Raw genomic sequence first — 12,846 nt, forward strand, 5'->3', positions numbered from 1 at the left:
TCAAACTTATCCCACTAGCAAATTCTGAAACAAGGAATATTGACACAATAATACACATTTCTAGGATGCAAGATTACATGCATGCTGTCAGTATTGTGGTGCTGTGCTAATAAGCTCCCAAGAAATTTGTCACAATTAACTTTAATTTTTTTAGCTATTTGTGCTCAAGACAACTGTATTCAGAGGTGCCTTCTTTCACAGTTTGCTTCTGAAGCCAAGTTCAAAGTCTTTCTTCTCTTCCTAATCCTACAATTTTTGTAGATTTTTGGGTTTTTAAATCTCCAATTTGTCTTTAATCTCAGCAAGAATATTTTCCACTACCTTTATTCTGTAGATCTTCATTTTTTGATTGGAAAAAGAAAATGCTGAAAACCAGAGGGAGCAGTATCATAAATACTGATGGTGCTGCTTAAGTTACCAGCCTGAACCCCACAGCTGATCATTAGCTTAGCTGAAGCCAGGTGACTGCTTGTATGGAAGCACCTACCCGGTGACCTGCAAAGTCATTTCCTCCAGTATCTTCAGTGATGCTTTCAGGGAAGAGGGGACCCTACCTTTCCATGGAAGGAACATTATAATGCCATTTGACAGAGACATTCTTATGGTTAGCAGCTGTAGCACTGCTGAAACAAGTGCAGTCAGGTAGTGCTAGTGTTTTACTAGGGGATTTCATAAGCTTTTCTGTTGACCAGCTTTGCGTTGTCTGTTGAAATGCATCCCCAGTTGAAGACTGTGTACCTGTGCCTGTCTTGTTTGGGTTGGTTATCTGGTTTTGTAGTTTTTGGCACTCTGTTCCTTCATCCAGTGTCACACTGGCAATTATGAACACTCTTTGATCTATCAAGGCCTTAACATAGCTTAATTCTCAGAGGATTTATACAGAATTAAAGCAGATGTTGTTAACAGTGTTGCTGAGTAGGTTCAGAAGTGCCGTGAGTAACTTGGTTGGAGGTGCCCCGCTGTTCTCTTGACATATTTATGGTGCAAACAGCAAGTTTTAAAATGAAGCGAAAACAAAACCTTCCTAATTTGAGAAGGTGATGGACAGTCTTGCTGTTAGCAAGCAGGTTTAGGTGGGTTTTTTTCTTCCCCAAGTACCAATTTGTGCAAAAACTAAAGATTTATGCGCTGCATTGGATTTTCTTGGGACAGCTTGCACCTTCGCATGTAATTAGTTACTATTTAAATGCAAACGGCTAAGCTTTTGAGAATTTTCTTTCTTTGGAGAATGTTAAGTCACTGAAGGTTTTCTGATAAAGTCATCTTGTTGGTGCAAGATAACTGGTAGAGCACACTTCTCTTAAAAAAAGGGGGACACATGGCAGTCCCTACTGAGAACTTGTGTGTAGCAGCATAGTTTGTATTGGAATTACTGTTCAACTGTTGGTAACGTTTGAGAGCGGTGACTTCAAATCTAATAAACATCGTTACTCGAGATTTCTTTTAATGAAAATTGCGTTGGTCACTGGTGTGAAAGTTGTAGTGATCTCACTTTCTTAAAACTCTGGAAGTGAAATGAGATTCAGACATAAAGAAATGCAGAAATACATGCACATTCTTGATTAGTTATAAAGTTGGTTTATTTCCGAAGGCTTACAATATAAATACAATATTTGTGTTGTGTTGTTTGTTTGTTTTTTTTTTTTAACTACCCATACGTTGTAGACTATTCTTTACAATCCATAATTTACTTTGCAAGCAATGCAAAGTGTGAAACCCTGGTGTTTGCTTAGCACAACGGTCCATCTCTGCACAAGATATGATGCGGGATTGCTAATGGTGGAAGACATGATTGTTGTGAGATGTCTGTGGGTTTTTTATCCTACATCTGAGATTGTTTAGTACTTTTGGGACTTGCTGTTCTGGAGATGCTTAAAGAGCCAGTTCTGTATCTAACTGAGGACAAGCAACCTGAGCTGCAGCTGTTCTTTTCTAGGGTATGCAGTTAGTTGAAGGGTCAGACTCACCATGTAGCAAGAAGATGTATGGCCAGTACAATGGGGATCGTATGCTTGATTGGATAGGACATCTACTTCTAGACCTAGTTAAATTACTTAACTGGTATTAAGAATCAGCCTTCAAGCATGCCCAAAATTACAAACATTTATTAAATAGGTTAGAAATTAGGAAAAGACCATATAAATAATCATTGAAGCAAGTAAGAATATCAATCTTGTATATCAATTTAATGCAGTATTTGGAATTCATCATGTTTCAAATTTGAAGTTCCTAAGAGTGATCTCATTAGCACATTGAAGGATACTTTGTTAGCTAGTGTCTGGTGAGCTTTGGAGGTCTCTGTGTGCATGGTGGCACATACCTGTGGGAGAGTTATTGCTTCACCATCTCTGCCAGTGGTTATAAGGAACTGCCTTCACCTTCCCGAAAGGGCTCAAATCATCCGCACACCTGAGCCAACAAGAAGACAAAAAGGGACAGTACTGTTGTTTTTAAGCAAACAAACCCATATTTGAGTGGCAGAAATTCTTTTCTTTTGTGTTTTATGCTGCTGCCGTTCCATTGTTAGTATTTCATCACTCTTGAGTTTTCAGAGAAAATAACCTATGAGTGACAATGCTTCAATATAATTTAGGTTATCTGGCTGTAGCTGCTACTTCCCAGAGTGTACAGGCTTGAATGCCTTATCCTTAAAGAGCTTGTGCTTACATATAAATGTTAATACCTACAACCTAGGTAGAATCTTCCTTTCTCCTCTCTCTTCCCTCCCCTGCTCCTCTGGCCTGAGACACCCGAGTGCGTTGCTCTGTTGCCAAATCTCAGAGGCCACCGGGTCGGGTCATCTCTCCAAGCACTGAGCTTCCCAAGGTTAATGCAGGGCAGCGTCAGCCTCAGGCTGGGACAGACTGTCCAAGGCGGTTCGTAGAACGTCTCCGTTCACTTCGTGCAAGGCTGCCTTCCAGACCTGGCTCAAAAGCCAGCGTTCTTAGAAGCAGCATTGCTATAATCAGAGCTGTAGTGGAGGTGATGCCAAAGTGAACAGACAAGCTACCTTGTATTTCACAGGTCTGATGAGCGTGGGGAGACCAGCAGGTTAGAAATGATTGTCCTATGCATTCTTTCTATATGTTAGAAAGTAGCAACGCTGTCATGGGTGGCAGAATTTAGTCTATTAAATACCAGTTCTTCAGTAGTAAAATGATGCTGAACTTACTAGAAAGCCTCTTTAAAATAATAGAGGAATATGATGTCTTATTGTAGTTGATTTTATGTTTTGAGTAACAAAATTCAATTAGTCTGCATAATTTCTGTTGGCAGAATACAGTTCTTTCACAGAAAATACATCTTCCAGAGACTGTTGGTGGAGTCAATATTGACCAAAACTGAAGAGCTTAGAACGTGCAGTAAAAAAGCATTTTGGTAGCTTTGTCAGTAGCAGGACCTTGCCTTGGAGGTCAGGAAAATTTATGGATAAGTACAGGCTAAAGATTCATTCTCAGGTTCTATGGACACCAATTGAAGAAACACATTTTCCACATAAGCATGTAATTATCCACCATAAAGATCTCAGATCAATTGCCATTTTGTAATACTAAAATTGCTTAGTGGTAGAAGTGGAAAGGAGCTGAGTGTATGTATCAAAAAAGAAGCAGACATAAGAAAGTAAATGTTTCATTTTTGTGAGTGCTTTCTAGCATAAGACAGCTCTGAGAAGTGTTTGCGTTCATTGAGAATCTTGCGCTTGTTTCTTTTCTATATTTCAAGACTTTATTTTAGCTGTAAACTATGTAAACTGTCTCTTAACAGCCAGAATGGTTTTAGACTCATTAAAAATAGAACAAAGCTTTTAGCATTTCTAAGCCTGTCAGTTGGATTTGCTTCTTGCTAGCTGATTAAAAGGCAACAAGCATGATGCGCTGGATTTCTTCTACCCTAATAAATGACACTATGGTCCATAGAGTGCACACGGTGGAATATACTATCCATTTTCTCTGTGAGGAGAATCTGGGAGACAGCTGAATTCTTGCAGAAGTGGTTAATTTATACTAAAAGAGAACTGCTATAATGAAAAAAAATTAGTTTGACTTAACTCTTGGCAAATTATAGGTACAGTAGGGTTGCAAGCCCTGCTAATACCAGTTTTACCATGACTAGCCTATAGAAGTGGCACTTGCAAAGCTAGCATGTATGTATGCTGAAGGGTTGCATTGCTAACTCCAGGGTACAGAGAAAAGTCTTTTGCAAACAGACTGCCAAATATGTTGGGAGGATGTTAATCGTGGTCCAGCTCTTGCAACAGTAGTTGTCCTTTTTTCTGGGATTTGGGACTGAAGAGCCACTTTTATTTATTTATTTATTTATTTATTTTAATGATGAAATTGAGTAGTAGTTAGTGGTATCTCCTAGTGTGAAGCAATGCTGCCAGGGTAGCAGCTGTAGTGCAGGTAGTGACAAGTCCCGTAACTAGAAATACTCCTTAAAATAAATTTGAAACACCCTCAGAAAAAAACTTTCGGGCTCAGCTATACCAGCGTGTTGTATAACTGTATCAGTCCGTGTATTTAAGAAAGCTGTTTTCCTTGATGTAGGAGAAGAAATGCTTTTCTAAATGGGGGCATGCTCACTATGGGGTTTAGGTGCTGACAGGCTCCGAAGCCCCAATTTTTGCTGACTGGAAGGACTTTCTGGGCAGTGGGGTATTAAAACCCAGAAGGGGGTCAGGAGAGAAGTTCTTCCAAGGACAGACTGGCAAGCATTTCTGCCTTCTGTGTATCATGGGATGTAATATAATTCCTGTGATCACAACTTCATTTAACAAATTCCCTGCCACTGCGGAGACATAAACCATGGACGCAGGTCTGTCTGTCAGTCTCTCATTTTCTTTCTATCTTTAGTAATTCCAGATATGTTGTGTTTCTTGTAGCTTTTGCATATGTATGTGGCGAGCTGTTAAATCTGTTGAGGGTTGTGTGAACATGAGGATAGTGATAGTTCTGTGCACCCTGCCAGGTTATTGCCTGCTTTCTGTGATTCTCAGCCTCTGTGCTCAGAAGTGCTGTGGTGTGTCAGGTGGAGTACAGAATGGAGCATGCTGCAAGCTTTGCTGCTCAGATAATCCCAAACTGGGTTTATTTGTTGCTGGCCCCTGGGTTTATCACTGTCAGTCTTAACAGAAGTCTTGTAAAATCAGAAAAATTCCAGCAGTTGGTGGTTTTGCTAGCTCAGGACAGAGCCTGACTTTTGACAGAGCTAAGTGGCTGTATTTTAAGCCCTTGTTTGTACAAGCTCTCTTAGCAATAGGAATGCTAAAATTTTAGGTTCACAGTTACACTGTTGACTTACTGAGCCTTTCACTTGGCTCTTACTTAGTCAAATGACAGTAGTTTAGAGGCAGGAAACCTAGTTACATCTCCTTAATTATGTAATATGTGGGTTGTCTTTGCTCTGAAGTTTTTTGCCTGGTGTGCAAAGCCTTTTTATTTTTCTCCTTGTTTCTGCTGCATGTTAAGCACTGGCCCAGAGAAGATGTGACTGATGCCATAAGAAAAGGGAGCAGGGAATATTTTTGAGTAAATTTGAAATCGTATGCAAAGTGGCGACATTGGGCAAACCTGAGCCTGGCTTTTCCCTCACAACTGTGCTTGAGAAAAAATTCCTCAGAGTCTGGGTTAACAGTGATAAGGTAGGCTGAAAACACGTTGTACCAAGCAGCTATCTGCAGGGGAACTGTGCTGCTGTATTTAGCTGCAGAAAAGCTCAATGACGTGCATCTTTTAAGGAAGTGTTGTGTGTTACCAGTTGATCTCAACTGTCGAGTTTAGATTAGAACCTGAACACTGAGTTGGCTCTGTTGGGTGGATTTCGTCCTGTAATAGTCCTGTGAAGGCATATGTGTAGACTGAGGGTCTGTGGTAGAACCAAAACTGTGTCGATGGCTGCGTGTACCAGAAAGCTATAGAAAAGTTAAATTAGTGAGTAGCTGACTGCTTGGTTCCTACTGTAATAGACTCTGTATATCTAATACTTTACATAGACCAAAGCTGCAAACCTGTGGTGTGTGGGGAAAAAAATAAATGAAAGCATAGCTTGGGAAAAAAAGTGCAGAGTTCTTTCATTTTCATGCAAATAGTGTTTCATTTGTGAAGAAAAGAATTGCAGGATATGGTCCTCAGGAGAAATGCTTCTTAATCTGTTTATTGCCTAAAGAAATTACAGGAGCATGCAAAGAACAGCAATACTGGGTCAGATGCAGAGGCAGGTGAACAATTCTTTGCCCTTTGATTCAGAGTAAGAAGTTGTAGGTATTTGTCCTTTCCCTGCTTCTGTGTTCCCCGGGCCAAGAGTTGTCTACTCTTTAGCTGTTTTTGGCAGATTCTTCCTGAGTGTATTTCAGTAATGGCATGTGCTTTGCAATATTTTCTTGAACCTGTACTAAAAGAATACTTGATTCTGCTTCACACAAGTAGCCTAAAACAGGGTAAAGCTAAGGTGATTCAGGTAATGACCTGGCTTATCTTCTGTTTATGCTTGACTAGTTTTGAAACATCTACTTGGTATGATTAAGTCACATCGCCAGGTAGGGAGCTACCGTTGCTGTAGGAGTGCTTGTGTGTAAACTGAGGCGTATCTGTGTTGATAGTCTCAAACCACAGTGGAACCCGTCAGCATGTCTGACTTGACTCTGTTGTGCTGGACAGTGTACAAACATCAGAAGTATGTCATGATCTTAATTTGTCACTGTGGGATTGTTGGCATGAGTATATGCGTGACTCTTGTTCAATTGAACCTTTTGTTCAGGGGCACGGCTGTATGGGTTTGCAGACAGCTACAGTAAATCTAAAACCGGGGACTGTCATCTTGGTGGTCTGGATGTCCACAGTTTGGGCACAGTCCCAGGAGCTTCCGAGAAGCTGCTGTCGCTGGTAGCCTTCCTTAATCTCTTCAACTTCTAGTGACTGCTTAAGTTAGAAAAAGCTGAAGTGTTCAAGAAAAGGGGATTTCCAGACCTCAAGAAAAAGCTACTCTGTCTCAGCTGAATTCAGGTCCTTTTTGTGCAAAGAAGTGGGGGAGAAGGGAAGTGTGGGCAGTGCTTTATTATTCATACTTTTGGACCTCCTCCTATCTAAGCCCTATTTAAGATTAGCCTGACTGACTAGATAACCACCTCTGGAGGAACCAGGATGAGAGTAGCAGCAGTACAGTGGTCAGCTGTATGATGTCTCATGCTGGTAGCTGTTGTTCCAAGCAAACACTGAGCTTAACTGCAGGCAGGAACAGTAGCATGGGGAGCCAAGGCAGCAAGTGGAGAACACTTGTGCAGAGCTACAGCAATATGCAGTTGACTGATTCTATGATTTAAATACCAGATCCAATATTTTCTTTGATAACTGAAATACTTATGCTAGCAAAAATAGCAGCAGACACAGTTATTGAACTTGAAGGAGTGTACCATGAAAGGCTTGGTTATAGATTGAAAAATGGATCCAGCTTGTCTGGGTTACTGATACAAAGAGATAACACTCTCTATGAATGGACTTTGGCTCTTGGTGTGATGCCAGCATGGAACATTCTGCATTGCGGTTTACAAAAGGACGTTGAAATCTAACCTATAATGCCAGTGTTTGGCTATATAAAATGCTAACTGCTTTAAGAGACTCTATAAAAATAAACCATGCTTCAGATCCTTCTCACACTTTTGCTAGTCACTTGATTAAATCATCCTTGGTCACAGATGCTGACTGACAGAGAAAATAGTATGTGCAAACAAGTTAGTGAGGGCTAATGCCTCAACTAGCTTCTAAAAATACAGTAATAGCTGGATGGTACAGTAAGTTAAGTAACATGCATTAATTTCGTATTGAGAGCGTTTATTGGAAGAGACGAGGGATCTGGGGATTAAAACATGGTGGAACACGTGATCTATGGGGAGCCTGGTTTCAGCAGGGGGGCAGTGATGGGCCAAAGCAGGTGCCTGTGTGCTGCGGGGCCTGGGCCGTGACTGTGCTCCTGACGAGGCCGTGCTGGGGCTGTGCCACAGCACCTTGGCACAGAGCTGCTATAACATTTTTTTTCCCCCTTCATTTCTTCCATTTAACCTCGTTCCCGTGTCTGTCTGATCTCTGCTGCAGCTGGCGAGTTGCCATTATTTGTCTTTGAAAAACTGACATAAATAGATTCTGGAGGGTCATGTGAAACTATCATGAGCTTTTAAAAATTGCCCAGTGCTTACCTTTCCTCGGCTGCCCGCATTGCATTTGCAGGTGTGGTTTTGTTTATGCAGGCCTGCTGCTTTACTTTAGCAACAGGGTTGTGCTGGCCCTGAGCACCCAGAGGAAACCTTTTGCTCTGTGCTTAGCTCAAGCTTTAGGGAAACTGCAGATCTGAGTGAGGGCTGCATGTTTTGAAACAGGCAGGGGCATCCCATTGCTGGCCTAGGAACTGAAACTTCTGCTTCTGAAAACACTGATTTATTTATTATACTGTGATCTTAGATTAAACTTTATGAATAAGGCCTATGGTTTTCAACGTCTTCTGGTGCAACTGTGAGGTTATACCAGAGGAGGGATATGCTGTTCCTCTAAATTATTGGCAACTTCTTGTTAAAAATCTGTTTTAATTGAGGAGTTATGTGCTTGCAGTCAGCTGTGAGCCTTCATCTCTGAAATGTCTTCTGCATTAACCATTGTGTGTAGTGCTGTGAAAACCCCAAAGTAAAAAAGATGCGTTCCAACCACATCTTACCTCCATTACACTCTGTAGAAGCAAGGACTTTGCCTTTCAGCAAGGGCTTTTATGTGTTGGGACAGCTGAAAGCACCTTATGCTTGCAACAGATAGATAGCTTACAACCGTTTTTCTTGTTTCTCTTGTAATTTCTATTAGTGTGACCTGTTGCTCTCCTCTAGCCATGGGGCAGTGTACATCTGCATTCCTAAGTTGTCCACACTTGTCTCCAGGAGGGGAACTGAGGCTTCTCAACTGCAGCTGTGGGTTTTATCTGTTTCACAAACATACACGATACTGAGTTTCACAGATGGAAGTGTATGAAGATGAGCTCTGTGCTGAGGGGAAAGATGCTTTGCTTTATTCTCAGTGCCTGCAATGTTCAGCTCAGACTATGTACTGGGTTTGAAATAACTGAGGAGCAATCAGCTTCAGCTGTGAGTTTTGATTGAAACTTTTCCTATATAAACTTGCCCACTTTTGCCCTTGGAGCCTTTGAAGGATTTAAGCTAAACTTCTTGGTGACCAGGCTCTTTGTTTTCTACGTGATTTCTGCTTCCTGCAGTTATTTTTTCATGCTGTTAGTCCCAACTGTCCTGCCTGAAATTGGAAATTGATTTCTTCTGGTCCAGGTCAGTGCTGAGTGTGTGTTCCCCAGAGGAAAAAAAAACTATGGAAAGTGAGATCTGAAGGGTGGAAGGAGGTAGCCAACATGGAGTGAGAAGGCTGAGTGGTCTCAGTTTTATCTGGCATAGATAGATATCGTGTGTATCTTGTCATATATTATTTATTTATAAGAGCCTCACTTAGTCATGCCAGTGCTGATAGTTCTTGTTTTGTGGGAGCCTGTGGGTCTCTGAATTGGTCCCCAGTGGTGCTGTCTCTAAAGGCACTCATGGGTTGTGCTTGATCCTTTTAGTTATCAATCAGTTCTTTAAGCAAAGCTCAAATATGCCTTTTGAGGCAGTCTCTCTGATGAGCAGATAATATAATTTATTTAATATCCTATCTAACTATTTACCTTCTTATCCCCAACACTGTGTACATTCTGATTTTGATCATTAGCTTATATTGTTAAGCTAGAACTGCTGAGTTTAGCTCACAGTTGCACGTAGTTGAAGTGCTGCTCAGAGTCTGTGTCCTTAGTCTGCCGTAATTATGTAATTTGCCATGAAGGTTGTTCCTGTGCTTTGACATACGTACCATTGTGTATTTATTTCACACTTGGGACACAGTAAGTTATGTATATCGTGAGCAGTTATCTATTTGTGCAGTCAACTCCATGTACATGCTTTTGTTCCTCCTCATAACACTGAACTGGTATATACAAAGATATACGAGCTTTGTAAAACTGTACCAGCTCTAAATTTCCTACTTATATTTCTGAAACCCGTGGTGACTTATCTTGCTTTTTTGTTGTTGTTGTTTATTTTTCAATTTTCCTGCTTTTTCTTAGTCTTAATTTTTGGCAAGCCCTGTGAGAAACCGTGGTATTTTAGACTTAGCCAAATTCAGTCTGTGTTAAAACTTTGTGAAACCTGATCTTGTGAGAGTTCTAGTATGAAAAAAATTCAGGTTGGCATCCAGAACCATGGATGTTTATCTGAATTGAACTTCTGATTCCTCTCGAGGTTTGGTAGTTCACTACTGAATCTGTTTCAGTCCAGTTAATTAGTTACAAACCCCTAAGCCACAGAGCTGGAATTAAAGAAAACAAAACCCCAAGCCTCCGCATAATTTGATGCAAGAAGAAACTTCTGTTGAACTGGGAAATGCATTTACATAGCTATTTCCCATTTTGAAATGTCAAATTGACATCCAAATGAGCCATCGGCATAGTCATTTGTTCTGGATTTTTGCTGCCTGTATTACTGTAGCTGACCAGTATCCCCTCTGTATGCTAACTTGTTCTTTTCCCCATTCTCCAATATTGGTTTCTGCTTTGAGAGATACAGCAGAGATTTTTCTTGTGTCAGCATTATTGGCTCTATGCAGTCTAGCTTACAGAGAGCAGTGTGCCTGTTTTCACTGAGATTTTTCTGTCTTTTTCTTCTTAGGACAATGTAGATCAGACTTCAGCTCATGGTCGGCGGGATCTGGTGGAACCAGGTTTCCAGGAACCGTCTAATCGCATGTCACTAAATCACCAAGGTAAGGAATGATGAGTGGGAATCAGTCTCCTTGAAGGAAAAGTGGTGAATATGAAGAGAAAGTTTTGTGTCCATTGTGCATTTTTTCCTTTTCATTTATGAAATTAAGCTCTGGGTGGTTGGAGTAGAAGAGCTGGAGATGTTGGGTTTTTCATCACAACTGTGCTGTGAGATGTGGATGAAGTTGGCTAAGCACCTATTTAGAATCTGAAGTATTGTAGGTCTTGTAGCTCAAGCTTAGTTTACTAGCCTGAGCAGAAGGAATGTTCTGTTTTTACAGGAGTGATGAAATTTAATTCAGTATTTGCAGTGTTTGGAAAAAAAAAAAAAAGCAAATAAAACAATAGAAACTTCAGACACCTTAAAAAAGAAGAAATAAATGAAAAAAAAAAAAGATATTTACTGTCATGGTGGGGGAGGGGGGACTATTTAGCTCACCTCCAGTTTTTGTTGTCTTAGAAATAATGAATAATGGAAAGTGCTGTCTTAATCAGTGAGCAATCTTATCTTTAGGGTTCCTGATGGCTTAACTTGGAATCAAGCCCTCGAACCTTGTCTTCTAAAAGTCACATGCTTAACTCTTCTTTTAAAAATCCAGCTTATTTCATTTGCCAAGGGTAGCAAGACTGGAATTTCGTGACTTGTGGGTCCTCAATATTACTTAGGTTTCAAACATATTGAGTAACTCTCACCTTAGATTTTCTGGTTTAAAGGTTTACTTTCCATTAAATGTAGGAAATAACAGGTTGTCCCAAAGAAAAATCTAAAACTTATTATCAGAAGCAGTGGGTTGTAGAATGCTTTCATGCATTACAATTCCTTTGGACATAGCATTAATTTCCCCTACCTTGAGATGTGCAAATCCTGGAGCAGATTTATGTAGGTGATTTCTTCTGAAGCTGTTTGTGAATGTCTCCTTTTAATTAAGGATTATTTTTAACACTTTTGGTGTGGTTTAACTCATGCTGTAGACTGAGAGTAAATATGGCTGCTGCTTGTGCAGTCTGAATAGATATTGAAAAGGCGGGTAGCATTGCATTTTGATGACCAAGTATGAGCTTTGTAGCCTGACATCTTCCTAGCAGGGTAATACTTTTCAGGTCTTTCTGTTCCTCTAGCAATGTATAATACTGAATGGATCCATATGGGGTCACCTGGAGTATGGCTCTGCTTGCACTGCATGGAGTCAAATGTCTGCGCAAAATGGTCCAAACTGATTTCCAAAGTACATGTCTTCGCACAGAATGCTTTTAATGGAGGGTACTGGTAGTTAAAGGCCTAAGTCGGGACACAGCTGTTATTCCCAATAGTTTCTGAAGTTAATTTTTCTGTTTGTTTTTAGTGTATACACTTGTAATTCATACCTGACCACCTTGATCAGTCAGCACAGCAGATTTGCCAGTTTCTTTTGAACATTAACTTATAGCCCTTTGCTTTTTACTCAAGCAGTTTTGGTACAAGCACTTACAATTCTGAACCAGACCCTGCTTTCCACAGCCTATAAAAATGGTGATTAGCTTCCTCTGAGGCATCTGAATCTTTTCTACACAAGCTGGAAAAAGAGCATGCAAGTGGAGACTGAGATATCCCTGCCAACTGTCCCTGCATGAATAAGCTCTTTCTTGTGAAGGGTATTTCAAGTACGTGTTTCCTGCTGAATCATTCTTTTACTCAAGCAGATGCTGATTTGGTTGCAGAGAATGCTTTACATAAAGCAAAGAGTCTTAAAATACTCAGGTTTTATGTAAAACAAATGTTGGAAGTTGAGTGCAGATGGAATTATATTTTTTTAATGAATAGGTTAATAGCTGCTTATGTATAGAAAAGCTAATAACATACATTTTTTTGATCTACAACTATTATGTAGTCTTCACTTTCCATCAATTATGCAAGTAAGTATAATAAAGATACTAAACACAGGTAATAGGAACTAGGATTTCTTACCTATATTCCCAAAAGCTACTTCATAAATAAAACTAAAACTTCATCTAGTGGAACAGTATTAACATTCAGTG

General features: G+C 40.2%; 1 protein-coding gene across 5 annotated transcripts in view; it reads left to right on the forward strand.

The window, feature by feature from the left end:
• The window catches only part of GRB10 (growth factor receptor bound protein 10), a 137,782-nt gene that overhangs the window by 44,318 nt on the left and 80,618 nt on the right, over nt 1-12,846 (forward strand). For all 5 annotated transcript variants that reach the window (XM_072329960.1, XM_072329962.1, XM_072329959.1 and 2 more), the window contains one exon: nt 10,739-10,832. In XM_072329960.1, coding sequence (XP_072186061.1) covers nt 10,739-10,832 — 94 coding nt within the window. The remainder of the gene's footprint in view (nt 1-10,738; nt 10,833-12,846) is intronic.

The sequence above is a fragment of the Excalfactoria chinensis genome, chromosome 2 (genome assembly GCF_039878825.1).
Source record: "Excalfactoria chinensis isolate bCotChi1 chromosome 2, bCotChi1.hap2, whole genome shotgun sequence".
Lineage (NCBI taxonomy): Eukaryota > Metazoa > Chordata > Aves > Galliformes > Phasianidae > Excalfactoria > Excalfactoria chinensis.